Genomic DNA, 22,141 nt, shown 5'->3' with positions numbered 1-22,141 from the left:
GCCACCATGTGGTTGCTGGGATTAGAACTCTGGACCTTCGGAAGAGCAGTCGGGTGCTCTTACCCACTGAGCCATCTCACCAGCCCCCGAGACTGCTGTTTCTTGTCTCTGGATCCTAACAGACATCGTCCTTCTGTCTCAGTTCTGTCCTCTGCTGCTGTTTCTGCTGTGACACCTTCCTGCCCTGGCCTCCCTCATGCTTTCTCCATGTGACCAGCTGTACTCATATAACCAAAAGTGGAGCAGACCAGTGGGGAGACAGCTTTTAAGGGTATAATGATGTGAATCAGGAAAGGAAACCAGAGTATCTCTCCACCTAACAGAAGTATGTCCCAAAGATCCCACAGCCTCCTAAAACATCACCACCGAGGCACCAAGCTTCAAGTGCATGCGCCATTAAGGACATTGGAAACCCGCGTACACAATTACTGAGGCTCCATGATCACGCATGCACAGTAGGAGGCGCCCAAGACCAGAAGCAGGGCTCAAGGTGTGGTAGAAAGCTTGGGCGCCATCTGCTGGTGTATCCCAGAATTTGGATAACTTCCCCTTTACATTTTTAAGATGCTATCCAATCCTGATCACGATGACCAGTCTTAAGCCAGAGAGATGGCTCATCCTGTAGAATTTACCACCAAGCCTGACCACCGGAGTGTGATTCCCTTAATTCTTGTTAATAGGAGAAAACCCACTTCCTTGAGTGGGCTTTCTGACCTCCACACTCCTGCCCACACACATCCACTTACACAGACAAATAAATATAAGCAAATACATAAATGAGCAGCCTGTCTGCCTATCGCTCTTAAACAACTTTCTAGTAGAATTTTCTGACGTGACAGAAACAGACTCTGTACTGTCCAATAAAGAAACCAGCACCTGTGTTTTATACACTGAGGACTTGCGATGTGGCTAGGGCAACTCGCACACTTAATATTTATTTAATTGTGATTAAGCATACGTGCTCAGAGCAGGGCTTAGCCCAGCTGCCTACTGAATTCACCTGAGAACCAGAGTCCAGAACACTTACATTAGCATCTCAGTATATTTAACATTCAGTAGGCAGCCTTAATGAAGAGCCAAACTTGAGAACCATTTCTCTCACAGCACTGCCTGGCAAGCCACCCTGTGTAGGCCTCATCTGAGGATCTTACTAAAATTGACTGACAGGTTTGAGGTGGGTTCGGTCTGCATCTCTAGCAACCAGGTGCTGTGGCTCCCTGACCACACTCAGCATTATCGGCTCAGGCGCTCAGACAGGGCAATTCTTGCTTTCCGTTTGTGTTCTAGTGGAGGAAGGATACAGCTTGCACGAAAACAGTTACAGTAACCATGGATGTTAACAGGGATGGAGGAGGCGGTGTGTGATGGGTACCGTACCTTGGAACAGAGGTTAGGGTGTGGTGTAAGGAACCTGTAAGATGACGAGCTGGAAAATGTGGTCTAAAGAGGGAAGAGCCTGGCAGAGAACCCAGAGGAGCAAGTGGAGAGTAAGAGACGACATCAGACATCCAGACAGTGTGGATGGTCATGATGAGGTGTACAGGCTTTCTCTTAACTGCAGGTAAAAGCTGCAGCGGGCTTAAGCAAGAGCTCACTGTAATCTCACTGCTGTTTAATTGCTTGATTTCTTTTGTCAACTCCCCCCGCCCAAGCTTGAGAAGGAAAACAAAAATGGGTCTTTATGTGTGAAGAAAAAAAACAAGGATTCATAAATATGTCAGGACAAATAACACTAAAAAAGGCTGCTTCCAGCATTCTGGTGCGAACGGCCATGATTCACCATCTAAGGGCAAGAGACTGAGAGGCCTAGTAGCAATCATCCCTTATCTCTAAATGCCACCGTCACTGTATGTAACTGGTCCCCAGAAGGAGCACTGGGCTGGGCTTAACTGCAGCGGTCTGCAGTTACAAGGTCTGCCCACTGCAGGGAAGGACAGGGCACAAAAAGTCGTCATGCCCCACCCTGCCCTTTGTACTTGGCAGGGCTCACCTCCCCCTGCCTGGTGCTTTCTCCTCTCTCCTACCCAGCCTTAAGATGAGACTCAAATTAAGACGGCAAAAAGATCAGCAGTGTAATAGGTTTTTAATTCACTGTCATGGTAGCATACAAGTAACTCACACATTCTAAAGGTTCTCTTCGGTTCTATGGCCACAGGCTGTACTGCAAGGACCAGAGATAAAGGGCTGTGGAAGACAGGATGAGTGTTTACTGAAGCAAGTCAGTTATCTGCGTAAAATCCGACTCCACCAACTACCTGTCTCTCTAGCCAGGTGGTCCGGTTTCTCAATGAAAGGACAGAAAAACACAGCGTTTGAGAAAGATTTTATTATTGTGCAGTGTATGATATGGGGGAGGGGTGGGTTCTGGAGATAAACCTGAGGTCACTGGGTTTAAGTGATAAGACCTTACCCACTGAACTGTCTTGCTAGTCAGTTAGAACACAGCTGTTTAAATGCCACTGAGTCACATAGCCCACAAATACTAAGAATAACAGCTTTTTACATTTTTTTATTTATTTATGGGGTTTTTTTTGTTTTGTTTTTTGTTCTTTTGAGACAGGATTTCTCTATGTAGTCCTTCCTAGACTGGAATTCACTCTGTAGACCAGGCTGGCTCTAAACTCCGACATCCATCTGTCTCTGCCTCCCAAGTGCCGGGATTAAGGGCACATCCCACCATTGCCCAGCTCCAAATAAAAGCTTTAAGAATTTGTTTTTTAGTTGTCAATGAACAAAGAATGTATATCTACTGATTCACCAGGAACCCAGGAAGGAAGACCTGCTTTAAAGCAAACTAGAAAGCTGCCATTGTTGGTGGGACAAATGTGTAAGAGCAGAGCTGTGGCCTGCCTATGTCTGAAGAGCATGCTTCTGGGGTCCACATATTTCTCAGGGACTTGCTGGAGCAACAGGTTACCTGGCTACCATCTGAAAGGCACTTGTGCACATTTTGAAACTGGGAAGGTGACTGTAAAACAGAGGACAACACTGACCCGTTATCACACTAATGACCCAGAGCCTGGATGTAAGAAGCTATTCAGTTATGCTGCCTGTCAAGGCAGTCAACTCATTCCACAGCTTGGCTACGTCAGCAGGCTTCACTGGGTTTCAAAAGGCTGACTCCACGTCGCCCATCTCCACACACACCGTCTTCAGCTGAGAGTAGTACTCAATCGTCACACGGCCATTCTCTCTGCCAAATCCTGAAAAGACACGGGGTCAGGGTGAGCTGGCCGTACAGTGGTCTGGAGTCCCAGTGCATCAAAGGCAGACTCTGCTGGTCAGGGTGGGGAGCACGTCCTCAGAGCAGGTACTTCTGCGGAGCTGGGCCAGCGAGTGTTAGGACACTTACGAGTACCTGCTTCAGTGCCTGCCACTCTGTGTGAACATCTGAAAAGTGTTCAGTCTTTTGAAGGAAGCGTGCTAACAGCAGGTGCAATAGCTCAGTTGGTGGCGTGCTTGCCTACCAAGCACAAAGCCCTGGGTTCAGTCCTCGGCACCATTAGCCTGGGCATAGTCTCACATTCCTATAACCCCAGCACTTCACACAGATGGGGCAAAAGGAACTCTGCTCCACTATACAGTGAGTTCAAGGCTCACCCTGGATACGTGAGACTGTGTTCTCCATCCTCCCTACCCCTAGCCCTACAAAAACCAAGAAGCCCGTTAGAAGCAGCCTCTACAACAATCAACCTGACAGCCCTGAAAAGCAATGTCTGTTAAAACCTGACTATGTAACAAGATTTATTAACCGTTAGCATGTGCAAAGAGCAGACTTTCAGGTTGCCAAAGTCCCATGCTTGGACTTTGTGTTGTGCCCAAGCCCACACTGACTAAGCATATCAGGCCAGGCTCTCTTCAGATCTAGCCCTTTCTCTCTTATCATGCACACACTGTTGTCTTACCCAAAAGGAATGAAAACCGGCCTGGGGTTAGGGGCCCTAAGGCCCATGCCCTATACTAAACACTAGCCAGTAATAAAAACCATGATTAGTAGAGTATCATTAGGGAGTGCAAGGATAGCACTAGTTATGAGAATAGACTATCCACCCCCACCACAGCATCACTCTTCCTAATAGTAAGGTGGCCAAAGACTATGAGCTGGACTCTCAAAACTGTGTTCAAACCAGCTGGACTCTCAAAACTGTGTTCAAACCAATTTTTAGTTTAAATGAAAAGAAGTATAGGAAATAAATGAATATAGGCACCACACAGAGAGAAAAAAACTCAAAGCAATGGCTATACTACCTCTGCTTCAAACCCCGACTCTCCAGAGCACACATCTGTGGTGACAGAAATCAAGGAGCAGTAGCTTAGGGGACCATTTTGGTGCCATCCAGATCAGACAGTTGTGTTGAATCTCAAATGTGGACCCAAAGGAGAAAATCAATTAATACAAGCTCTCTGGACTATGACTTGAGAGACACCTAAGCCCTACTGATGGGCATGCCTGATGTGGAAGCCCTACAGGAGTGCTTAATGCTCAGAGCAAGAAAAAGTTAACACTGCCCACAAGACGCACTGATCAGCAGTTCACATGCCACATTACATAAGAGCTGTTGTCTGGCGGTGGCTGGCCTGCACTCCAGCGAGGCTGGGGAGGACTGAGTGTCCTGTATGTCCTTGGCTGTGCCAGGTCACAATTAGAATGCTGGTGAGCTGGCACTGGCTAGAATGGCATCCCTGCAAATCTGGTTTGTCTGTGCTTTTCCTCCGCCTCACCTGACTTCTTGTAGCCACCAAAGGGCAGCTCCACTGGGCTGACATTATAGTTGTTAATGTAGCACGTTCCAGCCTGCAGCTCAGCCGCCACCCGGTGCGCCCTCTGGATGTCCCTGTTAGGGAAAAGACAGTATTGGTTATTAGCAGATTTCCTCAGGGAACCTCAGAGTGTGAGCTCTGACGGTCCTGAGATCCTGGCAAACTGTTGTTTCTTCAAACTGTTCAAAGTGCTTTCAGACAAGACCAGGTTTAAAAATGTATAAACCGCTGGGTGTGGTGGTGCACACCTTTAATCCCAGCATTCGGGAGGCAGAGGCAGGCAGATTTCTGAGTTCGAGGCCAGCCTGGTCTACAAAGTGAGTTCCAGGACAGCCAGGGCTACACAGAGAAACCCTGTCTCGAAAAAAAAAAAGAAAGAAATCTATAAACCAGGAGGCAGTAAAGGGCACCACTGTTCAGTGGTGTGGGAGCAACTACACAGCCTCACACACAGGGATAAAGGTGGAGCCCTTCACTCCATACATATGCATTCACCCACATGGAACACAGATAGCAGAACTATAAAACTTTTAGGACAGAAGTTTGTCTCCATGACCCTGGATTAGACAAAGCCTCCTTAAGCATAAATAGCCAAAAGCAAAAGGAAATCCACAGAAGTGCAAACCAAACCCCTTACGCCAGGAGGATGGCTGAGACAGGCATGGAGAAATTAGAGCTTTTTACTAGTGTACGCGCACCTGCATCTGTGTGCACATACACACTGCACATCTGTGGTGGTCAGAGGACAACTGAGTCAGCCCAAGGCCCGCCTGCACTGCAGAGCCGTCGTGGCCGGTGCTGGCAACTTAGAGAACCTAACTCAAAGTAATAAGTTAAAAGAAGGTCTGGGGATACTGGAGACAGCTCGATATGGGCCGCTTGTTTCCTATGTGCAAGGCCCCTGGCTTAGTCCTCAGTACCCTCCCCCAACACACACAAAGGGCACTAAGTCTCCAACTCAGACAAGCAGAGTGCCAAATGCAGCCTTGGCATCCACTAAACTGAAAAGCACACTGGGTGAGGGGCGTAGCTCAGTTTGATCCTCAGCAGCAGAAAACACACAGAAGCAGAGATGCTGGTGGCTCTAATCTCTAATGAGAGCAACGTGGGGAGCAATGACAATGGTTACACACTCGAGAGATCCCATAACCCCTCCCTCCTAAGATGCTGCAGATGTCCTGATCCACATACCTGGTGAAGACCCCAGCTGCTAGTCCAAAAGTGGTGTCATTAGCTCGCTCTAGAACCTCGGCTTCAGTTCCAAATGTTAAAATGGACATGACTGGTCCAAAGATCTCTTCTTTTACACAAGTCATGTCGTCTCTGCAATTAGCTGCCAGCATTCAGAACAAAACCAGACAGTGAGGGGACCACAATCTCATAGACCCAGAACACAGTATCTTAGTCAACAGTGAGACATGTGGCTTTAGGGGGAAAAATTCAACAGGGTATCGCCACTGTGGATGTCAATTAGACCTTCCTTCGGCATGGCACTTTGGCTAAAAATATTAGAGGGTTATCCTCAGCGATTCTAAAACCGCCTTTTAGGATTCCTAAGGAAGTCTCCAGTGAGGCAAACAGACTCACTTACAGAGATCTTCACTACAGCATTACCTATACTGATGAAAGCAAAGGCAGCAGACTGACACCCAAAGAGGAGGAAATGATCACCACAGACCAGGCACACCCCAACCAGCAACTTTTATAAAGCTGCTCAGAGCCGTGCTTTTCAACAGTAAGAAGATGTTCATAAAAATACTCACTGAAAATGACCCAAAAATACAACATTAACAGGATTTCTGTTAAAATATCATATAGGTTTTTTTTATTCCATTTGTCACATTTTTTAAGTGATTCTCTCATGTAATTACAAGTAGAAACAATGCTATAAAAAGCTGCAAGGGCTGGAGAGGTGGCTCAGTGGTTCCGAAGGTTCACTGCCCTTGCAGAAGACCCAAGTTTGTGTCTTAGCACCCACATCAGGCAGCTGGAAACCACCAGTGACTCCAGCTCCAGGGGATCCAATGCCTTCCTCTAGCCTGCACAGGCACTGTTCATCTATGCATGCAAATGCATATGCAAGACACACACGCACATGCATGCACACACACACAAATGCAATATAAAAATATAAATGCAATATAAAAAATCAAAATTTGAAAATACATAAAAGCATATTTGCTTTGTAAAATCTGTACTTAATGTTCCTACAAACAACTCACTGCCTACAATGACTTAATCCATGCTTGGCATTTGGGTTCTGTGCTTAGGACTCTGAGAAGGAGCAGCACTGAGCCCCTGTGAGTCTCCAAGCAACACTGCACAGGACGTTTGGAGGTAGCTGCACGTGTAAGGGACGGGGAGCTGGAAAAGGAGCTCTGGAGTCCTGTTAGCAACCCTGGCTCATTATAAAGTCTAACAAGCAACTCTAAAATCTCCTCAGACCTGGGAGGGGTGGAGGGAGGGGAGAATACATTTTTAAAATGAGAAAAAGAAAATCTCTTCAGGTCGGTTAGAGGTGCACCTGAGAGACACCAGTGCCTCATATAATACTTAGCTTGTGCTTACAAATAGCTGGTTGCGTTCTGAGTCTTTGAAAACTAATAATAATCCACATGTATGTTTTATTTTATTACTCAAAACAATTACCCAACCGTCTCTGAAAATATTTATCAGCTTACAAGGCTGGCTACACAAATGGCTCTGTGGGCAGTGAGCTTTACACTGGAGAGTGGAAGGAACAGCTGACACGTGCCATCGGGAAGCATGCCTCCCTGAAACACAGACCAATTCTGAAATCTTAAGCAAGTTAAAGACAGACTCTCAAGCCAGTCCTAACCTGTCCTGTACAAAGGTCAGCAGTGGGTCTGTGACAACGCACATCTCTACGCCCAAGGCTCTAAGAATGACAGTCAGAGGTCTGAGGCAGGGACCAGAAATCTGTCTTAGCAGGTTTTCCAAGTCACACATATGTGAAGTCACAAGCCAGCTTCCAGCATCACAAGAATTAGTCCCAGCACACAGAGAACTCTATTAATATAGTCTCCATTCCTTCTTTTCCTGTACACATACAAACCTGCTCTTCAACAAATTTAGAATAATATTGCATACTTTATTGTTTAACCCATTATCTTTCACTTAACAACACATAAACTTTCCCTACTTGTTAACTCATTCAATTACAACCTCCCTGGTCCACGGTCTGGATATTAGGCTCACAGCTTTTCAACATCAGTGGCTATACCTTTAGCTAAACTGCATCGTGCCATGGTTGAAAGGTAACACACTAGCACCAGGGCAATGGCTGGAATCGGTTTGAGTAGGATACCTATGTATACCTGACTGTCCAAAACAGAGTTTTGTTTTTTTGGGTATCTATTTTTTATTATTTATTTATTTATTTATTTAATGTATATGAGTCCACTGTTGCTCTCTTCAGACACACCAGAAGAGGGCATCAGATTCCATTACAGATGGTTGTGAGCCACCATGGGGTTTCTGGGAAGTCAACTCATAACCTCTGGAAGAAAAGACAGTGCTCTTAACCACTGAGCCATCTCTCCAGCCCCAAAGCAGAGTTATACGGGTGAAAAGATGTACTAAAACTTACCAAAATTACATCTGACAAATTGGTTTTGTTATACTGATTATAGTTACTGAAGATGTCATTACCCTAATTATTTTAATCAAACAAGTATTTCTGAGCTTTAGGGCTTTTGTGTGTGTGTGTGTGTGTGTGTGTGTGTGTGTGTGTGTGTGTGTGTGTTTAAGCGTGTTCCCAAAAGACGTGTCTCCAGCAAACCAATTCATATGGCTGCCCTAGTGCAGGGGCACCTGGGGGCTTCAAGAGTAACGACTTACTTCATAAGCAAGTCTGGGTAGTGGGACCATTCAACCTGCCAACCCTTACCCCGTGACATTACATAGGTTATAAATATTCACTTATAGCTACTTGGTATTTAATCCCAGCTATTTAAAAACGAACAAGACATACTTAAAATGCAAGGTGTCATGTAATATCCATGTTTTAATTTGGGATCGTCTGGTACATACACCTCTCCACCACACAGCACAGTAGCACCCTAAGAGAAAGAGAAAAGGCAGGCATCTTTTGTATTGAACATAAATCCATGTATGGCCCCAAAAGGCAAAATGTAGCCCAAGCAAATGCATGCATATTTACCCTCCCAAAGCAGGACCCTCAGGGACAGCAACCACGGCTGTCAGTGAAGAGGAACAGGATAAGGAGCCAGGACGTAACCCGCCCTGCCCTCTGAGCTCCTGTCACTTCTTACCTGCTCCTTTGCCAACTTGACAAACCCGAGGACTCGTTCCAGATGTGGGGCGTTGATGAGTGGGCCCATCCTCGTATCTTCCAGAAGGGGGTCTCCAAGTTTTATCTTCTGAGTCTGCTTCACAACCTCATTTATGAATTTATCAGCAATTTCCTTTTGCACAAAGACTCGAGTCCCATTGCAGCAGACCTAAAGGAGACGTGAGATACAAATTTGCATATGGGATAAAAAAAAAGAGGGAAAAACTACCTAACAACCTTAAAGGCGATAAGATACATTGTTTTAATGTTTTATTTTATGTATTTGATGTTTTGCTTGCATTATGTCTGTGCGCCATATGCGTGCCTGGTGCCTGCGGAGGCCAGAAGAGGACACTGGATCTCCTGGACCTAGAGTTGCTAATGACTGTGAGCTGCCATGTGGGTGCTAGGAATCGAACCCAGGTCCTCTGCAAGAGCAGCCAGTGCTCTTAACTGCTGTGTCATCTCTCCAGCCCTATAACACATTTTTTTTTTTCAAGAATATTTTCACTTCTAAAAAAACTGCCCACAGAGACTGGAGAGATGGCTCAGTGATTAAGAGCATGGGCTGCTCTTCCAGGGACCTGGGTTCAATTCCCGGCACCCACATGGCAGCTCACACCTGTCTGTAACTCCGTTCCAGGGCATCTGACACCTTCTCACAGACATACATGCAGGCAAATCACCAAGGCACACAAAATAAAAACAAATTATTAAAAAAAAAATAAACTGAGCCGGGCAGTGGTGGCGCACGCCTTTAATCCCAGCACCTGGGAGGCAGAGGCAGGCGGATTTCTGAGTTCGAGGCCAGCCTGGTCTACAAAGTGAGTTCCAGGACAGCCAGGGCTACACAGAGAAACCCTGTCTCGAAAAAACAAACAAACAAACAAACAAATATAAACTGCCCGTAGTAATTAGGAAGGATCTTACATGTGATTTAGACACACATTCTACATGCATGATCTGCCCTTTAACATAATGGTTAACTCTTACTCTACTGAACTTTTCTGAAGACCTTTACCGCATCGGGCACAGGACTGGACGGAACCTCTCTTAGTCCTGCGTCACCGGCTGCTCACTCTGGCTGTTCCTAAAGTGTGGGCTAAAAGTAAGATGAGGCTGAGAGCTGTAATCTTCAACCCAGTTTTTAAAATGGAGGAGCATTTTAAGCCAGGCGATGGAGACATCTTTAATCCCAGCACTCGGGAGGCAGAGGCAGGTTATGGAGTTAGCACAGTCAGGGCTACACAAAGAAACCCTACAGGGGATGGGGGTGGGGAGGGTTAGTCACCATTCTCTCTATCTCTAAAACTGTAAATAACCACCAGTCATGCTCACCAGAATGAACATGAATACGGTTCAAATACCACACAAACATACAGTAGAACAGAGCAGAGTCCCAGAAATAGATCCCTATGAAGTTCAATGGATGTCCACGACATATTAAAATTATATATAAAAAGTGGAGCTTCTAACCTGCTTCCCTTTGTAAAAGAAAGTAGAGGAAATCCAAACTGTACAAACATATGGTCGCTGTGTTCAAAGAGCAGCACAGAAAAGGAGAAACAAGCACCAATGTCTTGGAATGGGAAGGGGGAGGGGAGCAGGGGAGACGAGTGGGGAGGAGGGGTGGAGACTGACAGCCCTGGATGGGCTCTTTAAAAATGTTTCACATTTGGAACTATGGTCATGTTTTGCCTGATGAAAACAGATCTTAAAACTCTTTAAAGGGCAGAGGAAAAGACACGTCAAGTGACATACAAGCAGAAGCCAGTGGACCTGCTCTTCTAAATGAGCATCATAAGCAGACTGAAGCCAGGGAGGACAGAACAGACCCAGTGCCTTTAGAAGGCAGTACTCATCCAGGCCAAAGACAAAAAGAACTATAAAGTACCTGAAACTTTTTTTTTTTTTTTTTTTTTTTGGTTTTTCGAGACAGGGTTTCTCTGTGTAGCCCTGGCTGTCCTGGAACTCACTCTGTAGTCCAGGCTGGCCTCAAACTTAGAAATCCGCCTGCCTCTGCCTCCCCAGTGCTGGGATTAAAGGCGTGCACCCCCACCACCTCCTCCCGGCTACCTGAAACTTTTAACTTGGCTTACTTTTCACAATGCTACTCTGGGACCAGGTGATTCAATACACTGTGGATAAAAAAAAAAAAAAAAAAAAAAAAACCTAAGTCTGGGGTTGGGGATTTTAGCTCAGTGGTAGAGCGCTTGCCTAGCAAGCACAAGGCCCAGGGTTTGGTCCTTGGCTCTGAAAAGATTAAAAAAAAAAAAATCTGTCACTATCAGAAAAGGAAACTACAAATATAGACAGGGAAGAAGAAAAGGGCCACAATGACTTACTGAATGAATTTGTGCTTAATACAGATACAAAAAAAAAAGGGGGCCGGGTGATGGTGGCACACCTGCAATCCCAGTGCTTGAGTGCTTGGGAGGGGGGGCAAAGGTAGACAGATCTCCGAGTAAGGTCAGCCTGGTCTACAGAGCAAGTTCTGAGGCAGGCAAGGTAGGTGTGTGTGTGTGTGTGTGTGTGTGTGTGTGTGTGTGTGTGTGTACGCGCACAGGGAGAGAGGGGAGCTACTCAGAGAAACTCTGTCTTGGAGGAAGGGAGGTGTGTTCAGCTCCGTGTCTGCACACACACAGTCATGCATTCCCTAGCCCCGGCTGAGCAGCATGGACACCACAGCAGCAGTCAAGAGCCGGGCACTGGAATCCTGGTTGCTCCTTCCCTTGGCTTATAGGGGTTAAACTCAGGATCTCACAGGTGCAGGGTAAGCATTTATCCTACCACCAAGCTACATCCCCAGCCAAGAGCTGGGTTTCTAAGTAACGCTTCCCACTCCCTGAAACCAGGGCTGTAGACAGACAGCTAATTCCAGAGTTCAGTTGGAAAAAGAACGAGATGGATCTACAAGACCTAAATGTGCCAGAAATCAAAGAAGTTTCTCGGGTCAGAGAGAGGAAAAACCCAGTATGGTGGCACATGCCTGAGATCCCAGCACTTGGGAAGCTAGGAGTCCGAGGACAGCCTGGGCTACTCGGAGGGACTTTGTCTCAAAACACCAACACTCATGACCTAAACCATGCCAATTACCCACTATGTAGCCTTCTACATGCATAGATTAGCACACTGCAGCACATACACACGTATGGTTTAGAGAAACAATAACCAAGGCTGGAGAGACGGCTCGCTTGCTCTTGCAGAGGACCCATCGTAAGCTGCCAGCACCCACAGGGTGGCTGCCTCACAACCCTCTAGAACTCCAATTCAAGGGCACCAAATGCCTCCTCTGCTCTCCAGGGACACCGGGTACACATGGGGTACAGAGTCATACACTCAGGCAGAACATTCACATACATAAGATAAAATCTGCCTAAAGAATTTTTTACAAACCAACAGCAACTGAGCGCGGGGGGGGGGGGGGGGGGGGGGGGGACGACGACAAGCAAAACACTAAATCTCATCAGTGGATTCTTCTGGGGTTTTTCTGGCTTGTTCTTTTGTCTTTCTGTGGTGTTATGGCTCTTACCTCAGACCCTATGGTAAGCATGTGCTCTACCCCTGTACTACGTTAGTCCCTTCAGTTGGATCTTGTCCCAGAAAAAAAAAAGAAAATTATTTTCAATTACTAAGATATTAGTCAAATAAGCGGTCAAGTTCTAGTAAAGGTTACAGATGGAAAAATGGAAAAAATCAGAAAGTTAACACAAGTAAGAATACTGACAATGGTGTGTGTGTGTGTATGTGTGTGTGTGTGTGTGTGTGTTACAGTGTGGTAATTTTATATAAAAGATTATGCTTTTTTGGCTACATTGGAGTAATTCATAGTTACAGACCTTGTATCTATAAATACTATAAACACTACAGGAAAACTTAGCATTTATATAATATGTGTGTAAGCAGATTGAGAGAAGGGTAGACATGGTAGCTTCTGCAGCAGTTCTCAGCCTGTGGGTCGCAACCCCTTTAGCAAAGCCTTATCGCAATACCTATTCACACTACAATTCATAACATTAGCAAAATTACAGTTGTGAGGTAGCAACGGAAATAACTTTATGGTTGCAGGTCACCACCACATGAGATGCTGTGTTACAGGGTCACAGTGTTCAGAAGGTTGGGAACCAATGTATGACAGCAATCTAGGTCACTAGATCAAGGACACAACGGAAGCTTTGTACTATTTGCGCAACTATCCTGCACTTCTCAAAGTGGGTCCAGGGTGTCGAGTGTGCTGATGGGGGAAGAGGAGGGGAGTTTCCTCCCCGCCCTGTCAGGAAGAGTGCATACCTGTCCTTGTGTGAGGAAGTTGGCCATCAGGGCCCCCTTCACAGCATTCTCCATATTACAGTCTGAGAAGATGATGAGAGGAGATTTGCCCCCAAGTTCCAAAGTAATGGGTTTGACTCCCTTAGCAGACATCTCCATGATCTACAGAACAAAGCAAGACATTCAGAAGTTTAGCCTAACTTAGCCTGTAGCAAGGTCAACGAGACCTGCACCCACCAGCCATCGTGATCCGATTGAGCCCTTCATCCACTGAAAATATTCTTTGGCAAACGCTTATGAGAATTTACAGAACTTTACTTCAAACCCTGACACAGGAGTTCATCTGAAACATACTGACGGTTCACAGGGCTCTCATGGCCAGGACGTAAATTCTGGTCAAAGCAATGACTCTGAAGTAACCTGAGAAAATATTCTTCCTTCTATATGATGTGGTTAACTCACTAAACAAGAGAAGTGCCAGCGCAGCCTCGGCCCCCGTCCCTCAAACACATCATCTCCTTAGGCAGGGAGGAGAATTTCTACCCCACTTGGCCCACCACAGACCACCCATGCATGCTCTCTTTCTCCTTCACCCTTGCACAGGAAACTTTGGACCAGCAGAATTTCCTGGCCCATTCCCAATACAAACTAGGAAATCCAAAATAGGCAAACTACACAGTAGGCTGGGTCAGCTTTGCCAGAGCTAGCCATTTGTTAAGATAAACCTGGTTCCATCTGTACCTTCACGCCAGTGGGCACACTTCCGGTGAAGGAGATCTTGGCCACCTCGCGATGATGACACAGAAACTGGCCTGTGGCAGCCCCACCTTGCACCACGTTGAAGAGCCCAGGAGGTGCACCCGCTTTGGTGTAGATCTCAGCCAGGAGCAGAGCAGACACAGGCGTGAAGGGAGAAGGCTTAAAGATCATGGCATTACCTGTAGAAAACCAAATGTTGCTCTTAGACTAGACTATTCCAGCTGGTTCCTGGTCCTCCAAATTCACCAAAGGTGTTACTAATAACAGAAATGTCTAGGGTCGGAGTGACAGCTCAGTAGTTGAGTACTTGCTGTTCTGGGATCAGTTTCCAACACACGAAGGTTAGTTTATAACCAGCTGTAACTTGAGATCCAGAGACTCTAGCACCCTGCTCTAGCCTCTTCAGGTACCAGTAATGTGCACTGTATACATATATACATGCAGGCAAAAGACTCATATACACGGACAAAAGATACTAAAAAACCTGAAATTAATTAGCTTTTTTTAAAGGACACATCTTGTTTTCCTACCTTGGGTTCTCGAGTATCAAGGTCTCGGCACGTGTATTATCCCACTTAAAGCTTGCAACTTCAGTGTAAAGCAGGGATAGTCAGTCTCATTTTATAAAAGTTAGAGACCAGAAACTTTCATTTCCTTTCATTCTAACACTAGAGAGGCTGACTCACAAGGGCAGCCTAGACGACACCGCAGATCCTATGTCAGAGACAAACTAGACAGATGCAAAATAGAGACACTTAAGACAGGGCCTGGAACCTCAACCTTTAATTCCTTCAGGAGTGAGGCAGAGCAGGGGCAGGGCGACAGCCTCAGGGATCTGACTGCCCTAGAGCACATTAGAAAGAAGCAGAAGGTCCTACTGGAGCGGAGTGGGGGAGGAAGGCTCTCTGTGGAGGAGACATTCACTCTTACCACAAGCCAGAGCGGGAGCAGACTTCCAGCAGGCGATCTGGAAGGGGTAGTTCCATGCTCCTATCCCCACACACACCCCAAGCGGCTCTCTTCGGGTGTAGCCGAAGGACCCTCCTGGGAGCTGAATGTGCTCGCCTAGAGGTAAAACAGAAGGAACGATGCCAGTCTATGCTCCCAATTTCACTAGCGCATTCTAGCTCATCCTAGTTCATTTAGTTCTCTAAGAATCTCCTGTGGGGGCTGAAGAAATGGCTCAGCGGTTAAGAACACTGGCTGCTCTTCCAGAGGACCCAGGTTCAGTTACCAGCACCCACATAGTGACTCAAAAGCATCTGCAGCTCCAATTCCAGGGGATCCCACACCTCTTTTAGCCACCACAGATAAAAGGCCAGCAAGCGGCATACAATACACATGCAGGCAAAATAGCCATACACATAGAATTTTAAAAAGTAAAAGTGAGGCAGCTATGGTGGTGCGTGCCTTTAATCTTATCACTAGAGAAGCAGAGACAGAGGTGGGTTTCTGTGAGTTCAAGGCCAGCCTGGTCTATACAGCAAGACCCAGATAAGCCAAGGCTACATAGCAAGCCCTCATTTCAAAAATAAATAAAAAACTCTTAAAAACAACAAAAAAAAAAACTATCTCCTGAGGTCTAGCGCATAACTTAGGTAAAATAATATGGAAACAAGGGGACACTCAGCAGCAGAGGACGTCTAAGAGCCCTAAAACCCACTCAATATGAACTGCTGTAAACATTTGATTTTTACGTTTCATTTAGCTCAGGTTAGCCTCAAACGCACTATGTGGCTGAGGCTGCCCTTAACCTTCCAGTCCTCCTACCTCTACCTCCTAGATACTAGGATTACAGGTAGGCATCACCACACTAAAGAATATGCCATATTTGGAACTGGACCCAGGGCTCCATGCACAGTAGGCAAGCAGTCAACCAACTTAGCTACAATCCTGGCCCAGCTACGAACTTAACTTAAACAATGACACGCACGGCGTGGACTCTTACAAACTAGTGTCTCGGTCTGCTCAATGCTGTTTGCTCGGTGACATGTACTATCTCACTGAATCCTCAAAAGCCAGGAAATGAGGTGTTATCACCCCCATCTTATCTAAGAATGATAAGGTAACTTTTAAGCCACCCAAAAGGTGACAATGAACTTGCGACTTTGCCCTTCACCACTGGGCTCTGCTCTTCTGCCCTCTTGTCACCTGAGGCCAGGCCAGGCCAGGGCTCACCTGCCATGGACGCAGCCAGCCCTGCATAGTACTCCAGGCACTGCCAGCAAGTGTCAACATCCAGGCGGGCCTCAAATATGGACTTCCCATTGTTGATGGTCTCCACGGTGGCAATTTCATCCTTCCGCTCCTTTGGGCAGAACAGAGGAGATTGAATACATAGTACGGTGTTTAAACAGAACATGTCGCTCATGCTCTAAGCCTAGAAAAGTCGGGCGTTTGCAATGAGACCCTACAGAGGAATGGTGCCACACCGGGAGACAAAAACCTGCTGCCACAGAGGAGCCTCCTCGTCATCATCAGGCGACAAAGATTCAGAACACAACCTCAACTCAGTATCTGAGAGAAATGGAAAGTCTTAAGCACTATTCTGTGCATGTGTATAAGTAAGAACGCGTATTTCAGCATACTCTCAGACATTTCGGCATGGCCCAGGCTATCTGAACAAAGACACCAGGCAGGCCAACTGAAGAGCAAAGGCCATGGAAAACAGAGATTACATTACCCAAGGAAGAGACCTTTGGGGCTATGACTTCCTGTTCCTGAAGCCAGCAGTTTATACTCCCGGGTAATAACTGTAGCCATCCTTTCTTCTCCATCTCAGAGACTTGACTGATAACCAATTAATCTCAGTACCTCCCTGGAGGAGGATGGGAAGGCCTTTAGATACACTAACTCCCTGTGGTGCAACCCACAGCATGTACAGGCTGTAACAAAGCTCTTTTTTCTCTAATCTCCAAAGTGTCATGTGTTCTATCAGAATACATGTGTGCACTGATGTGTGTGTATACAGATATTTGAGTATACGTATACACTCACTTGCAAGCATGTTAATCCTCAGACTCTTCAAGGTTTCTCACAGCATAACTAACAGACACACAAACACACACACAAAAAAAAAAAACCCACCCTACATTCCCACCAAAGATACAATTCATGTTTTGATGTCTATTCTTTTGAATTTTTCTAGAAGTATACCTAGTAGAAAACACACCAGGAAAAAAAAAAAAAAGGCTTAAATATTCTCAAAACAGAAAAAAAAAAATCAAAAACAGGCACACGTTAAAAGCAAGCATCCAGGCCTGGGAAGATGGCTGAGTCTGTGAGGTGCCTGCTATATAAACAAAAGGACCTGAGTTCCAATCCCCAGCTCCCACAAAGGCCAGACATGCCAGCACCAGAGCCGTATCCCCAACACTGGAGAGGCAAGAGCAGGCAAATCCCTGGAGCTCACTGACAAGCCAATGTAGCCAAACTGATAAACCCCAGGTCTACTGACAGAAACCATCTCAAAAAGTATGGTTGGACAGAGATCAAGACTACACCGACCCCAACCTCTTCAGGCACCTGTACATACATGTATAAATACATATACACATACAGTCATGCACATATACATACAGATAAATAAGTAAATACACTTTTAAGTAAAACTAATTTAAGATAAAAAGCAAGTAAGCAGGCTGGAGAGATGGCTCAGTGGTTAAGAGCACTGACTGATCTTCCAGAGGACCTGAGTTCAATTCCCAGCAACCACATGGTGGCTCAAACCATCTGTAATGAGACCCAATGCCCTCTTCTGGGGTGTCTGAACTACAGTGTACTCATATAAATAAAAATTAATTAAAAATTTTGTAAAAAGCAAGTAAGCCATAAAGATCATGCTATAATTCAAAACAAATTCAAGAAACAAAGCAGGCCAAGGGGAACTGTCTATAGGGCACACGGTAGAAGCTTATTTCACGTTCCAAGGTGGGCATGTGGGTGGGAACGTTTCTCCCTTGCCCAGAAACGCCACGACCCAAAGCTGCATCCAAGTCTATCTGCAGAGCCCTGCGAGCAGCACTTCCTCCAAAGGAACCCAGCGAGCGAGCGAGCAGTACACACCTTGATGATCCGGGCAGCCTCCAGGAGGACTTGGCAGCGCTCCAGGCCACTTTTCTTACTCCAGAGATTAAAGGCAGCCTTTGCATTCTCAACAGCCAAGTTTACTTCCTTTTCTCCTGAACACGCGAAAGTGGCAATCACTCGGCCTAGAAAGAAGCGGGAGAGCCGATTTCATCTCAAGCAGTTGCGATGCATCGGAGAGGTTTCTATCAGCATCCTCTGGAGGATGGATCCCTCCCAGGGTCTCATTTAGTTCTTAGCTTTTTTTGTATTGGGAATCCCTTTAAACTCCAACGAGGGTTGCAGATCTAGCTCCATAAAAACAAGAATTTAACCACATTACAAAACTACTGAAACGATTCCGTGTCTAAAACTCACCATAGCCTGAGACTAAGAGGCCATGCCCTCCTCTATTTGATAGCCACGTTTACTAAACATTACAGTTGGAGGGATGGCTCAGCGGTTAAGAGCACCAACTGCTCTTCCAAAGGTCCTGAGTTCAAATGCCACCAACTACATGGTGGCTCACAACATCCATAATGAGATCTGACTCCCTCTTTTTGGAGTGTCTGAGGACAGCTACAATGTACTTACATATAATAAAGAAATACCTCTTTAAAAAAAAAAAGGTTTACTAACATTGACCTTCTAGAAGTCATTTTGTGATGGTTCTTAATACTGACTCAGAATCTTGACAGTCTTGCAAAATCCAAGTTGAAAGTCATCAGTCTATTACTGTAAACTGTCCCTTATCTGTGTTCTAATCAGGGACAATCAGACTACTACTTGGTGAATAAGGTTAATAAGCAACTTTAGTCTCGAAAGGCCAGTCTTTTCGTAAAGTCTCAATCTCCCATCCCCATCATAACAGAAAGATTAGTGTTGGGGCTGGAGAGATGGCTCAGGGTTAAGAGCACTGACTGCTCTTCCAGAGGTCCTGAGTTCAATTCCCAGTAACCACATGGTGGCTCATAACCATCTGTAATGGGATCCGATGCCCTCTTCTGGGGTGTCTGAAGACCGTAACAGTGTACACATATAAATAAAATGGTCTTTCAAAAATTAAAAAAAAAAAAAAAAAATAGAAAGAAAGAAAGATTAGTGTTTTTTTTCTTTTTAAGCCAGTATCTGAAGGATCATAACCCACTAACTCGACCAACAAAAGGTCTTCAGCAGTTTCTTTTCACAAGGAATTCCTGAGATTTCATAAACCTACTTCTTGGACAAACCAGAATGGCTGAAGATCGCCTGTGAGTAAAGGCAATGGCCAGAGCTTGCCTGCAGGCAATGCTGCTTCTGTGCCTGTAAAGGGATGCGGGCTGAGAAACTCTTCCCAGCTATCATGGCCTCTCCCATCAGTTCAGATTCTGGCAAATCACTGCATCATGGAGGTCAGTGTACTTTTATGCTCTCACTAAACAAGCCCTTCTGGTTTACAGAACACATTTTTTTTTCCCTGCCCAGAATATTCAATAAGAATAATCAAAACAAACACAAAAGTTAACCCAAAGTCCAAGAAACAAAGAACTCGCTTCCTCCTTAGTTTGTGCTAAGGGTTTGCTCCAAAGCAGTAAGTGCTTGCAAGGATGAACTGTAGAAATCTAATGAACAGCGTGATTACAGCTAATAATACCGTAAAATACATATTCACTTAAAATCTGCCAAGTGTGCAGAGCATGAAAGTTCTCACTACTCATAGGTGGAAACTACGTGGAGATAACGAATAAGTTCATTAATTAACAGTGGTAAGCACTACACGTGACTACACATGTTCAATGTTTTGTTTTGTTTTGTTTCCTCTCTTGTTAACCTTGAGAGCTAGCAGGCACTAAAGCTAAACAGATGTTGTCGGCTGCTGGTTTTTTTTTTTTTTTCCTCTGCTTTCCCAACTCTCATCGAAGTTCAGAAATATCCCAGCACTAGAAGGGGGAAGGTCATGTGGATCATGCATAACAGAAATCACCTGTGAGTCAACAACCCAGTAGCAGACTCTCCTGCAGGCCCAGCTCTCAAAACTCAAAAGACCCACAGGTTCTACGCCAGACTCTCCTGCTCCAGCCAGGTAGTTACTCCCGCCCCCCCCCCAGAGCACCCCACCGCACCCATAGCGCCCCCTCTTTTCCAGGAGCCTCCCCAACATTCTGTGCTCCGTGCTGCGACCACGCAAGTTCAGCAACCCTTGGCGGAGAGCTCGGAAGGACTCGGGACAGCAGACTCAGTGCACAGGGCCGGGGAAGACCCACCCCACCCGCGTGCCGCCCCGCGCCCGGTTACCGGTGGCTGGCTCGAACGCTTTCTCCGTGCCGGAGGCATCCACCGGCTCCACACGGGCCCCGCCGCGGTAGTTGAGCGGCTGCGACACGACGAAGGTGCCAGTACTCATGGCGGCGACTGCTGCAGCCCGGTGAATGCGGAGGAGCGAGGTCAGCACAGAACCGACTGCACCGAGAATCATCTGCTACGTGTGCAAGGCATCCGGAAGCCCCAGCAGGGGGAGATAGCAGCGGTAAAAGGGGAGGGAGTGGCGAGGGGCGGAATCTCTGGGGCGTGACCCAGGGAAAGAGGCGACCCTGGCTGGGCAGGTGTGGACCACTAGGGAACAGGACCTCGGGGAGGTGTGGACCGTGAGTGTGAAGGCCCGGGACCCTCAAGGAGAGCCCAGTAGAGCCCACTGGGAGGAAGGGACAGTGGGAGGGGCGTGGCCTCGTGCCATGAGGGGGTGTGGCGCGGGAGGACGGCCAATGAGAGCCTAGAGTGAGTAGCTTGGGCCTAGTCAGCATAATTAAGGGCCGGGTGAGAGCTTCAGGGGCTGGAACAGGAAGACCTTTGGCATAGACAAGAACGTGGAACACCACACCACCCAAGTCCTCCGGTCCAGATCCCCAAGGAGCTCCTGGAAGGGTAATGAGACTTCCTTCTACTGGGCCTGCAGCCTTTTGCAACATTCTCCTTACTGTATTTCTTTGACCTAAAAGCACAGTATTAGGGAATGTGTTCTTCTTTTTTTCTTTTTTTTTTTATTAGATATTTTCTTTATATACATTTCAAATGCTATCCTGAAAGTTCCCTATACCCTCCCCCTGATCTGCTCCCCTACCCACCCACTCCCACTTCTTGGCCCTGGCATTCCCCTGTACTGGGGCATATAAAGTTTGCAATATACCAAGGGGCCTCTCTTCCCAATGATGGCTGACTAGGCCATCTTCTGCTACATATGTAGCTAGAGATACGAGCTCTGGGGGCACTGGTTAGTTCATATTGTTGTTCCACCTATAGAGTTGCAGACCCCTTCAGTTCCTTGGGCGCTTTCTCTAGCTTCTCCATTGAGGGCTCTGTGTTCCATCCTTTAGATGACTGTGAGCATCCACTTCTGTATTTGCCAGGCACTGGCATAGCCTCATACGAGACAGCTATAACAGGGTCCCTTCAGCAAAATCTTTCTGGCATATGCAATAGTGTCTGGGTTTTGGTGGCTGATTGTGGGATGAATCCCCGGGTGGGGTAGTCTCTGGAGAGTCCATCCTTTCGTCTTAGCTCAGAAATATGGAACGCTTCACGAATTTGCGTGTCATCCTTGTGCAGGGGCCATGCTAATCTTCTCTGTATCATTCCAATTTTAGTATATGTGCTGCCGAAGCGAGCATGGAATGTGTCCTTCTAATTTAGTAAAAATTTTGGTCAATTTTCTCAGCTCTCTGTACGAATTAATCTTTTCAGTGCCTCTGAGATGTGTAGGTTTGGGTCCTCAAATGGAAACAGCAGTGCCCAATTAAGAACACCTAGGCCCGAACTCAAAAGACTGCTTTTGTTGGGGTTGGTTAGAAACATCTGGAAACATCTGGCCTGGGTCAAGATCATTGACAGGTACAGAGACAACAGCTGGTCATTTTGTGGCCAGTTGTGTTTAAAGTATTCTGCCCAACCATCCCATGTTGATTTGTTACATTTAGATCGTCTGATGTATGTTTCAGA

At 46.3% G+C, this 22,141-nt stretch overlaps 1 protein-coding gene and 1 non-coding gene across 2 annotated transcripts; both read right to left on the bottom strand.

The window, feature by feature from the left end:
* Positions 1 to 2,306: 2,306 nt before the first annotated feature.
* Positions 2,307 to 20,850, bottom strand: Aldh9a1 (aldehyde dehydrogenase 9 family member A1). The gene is made up of 11 exons (XM_021158812.3): positions 20,444 to 20,850; positions 18,170 to 18,315; positions 16,283 to 16,412; positions 15,035 to 15,169; positions 14,087 to 14,283; positions 13,367 to 13,507; positions 9,057 to 9,245; positions 8,756 to 8,843; positions 5,953 to 6,094; positions 4,723 to 4,835; positions 2,307 to 3,203 (listed from the first exon to the last, which is right to left on the bottom strand). The coding sequence occupies exons 1-11, from the start codon at positions 20,622 to 20,624 to the stop codon at positions 3,109 to 3,111; spliced, it is 1,557 nt and encodes a 518-aa protein (XP_021014471.1). The 5' UTR covers positions 20,625 to 20,850; the 3' UTR covers positions 2,307 to 3,108.
* Positions 20,851 to 21,706: 856 nt separating this feature from the next.
* LOC115032564 (U6 spliceosomal RNA) lies at positions 21,707 to 21,813 on the bottom strand. Its single transcript, XR_003838209.1, has one exon. It is a non-coding gene; the product is annotated as a U6 spliceosomal RNA (small nuclear RNA).
* Between the last annotated feature and the right edge of the window lie 328 nt (positions 21,814 to 22,141).

This window comes from Mus caroli, unplaced genomic scaffold (assembly GCF_978045245.1).
Source record: "Mus caroli unplaced genomic scaffold, Mus_caroli_1 scaffold_1, whole genome shotgun sequence".
Classification (NCBI taxonomy): Eukaryota; Metazoa; Chordata; class Mammalia; order Rodentia; family Muridae; genus Mus; species Mus caroli.
Note: the sequence above shows the minus strand (reverse complement) of the source record. Positions and strands in the feature narration are given on the sequence as shown.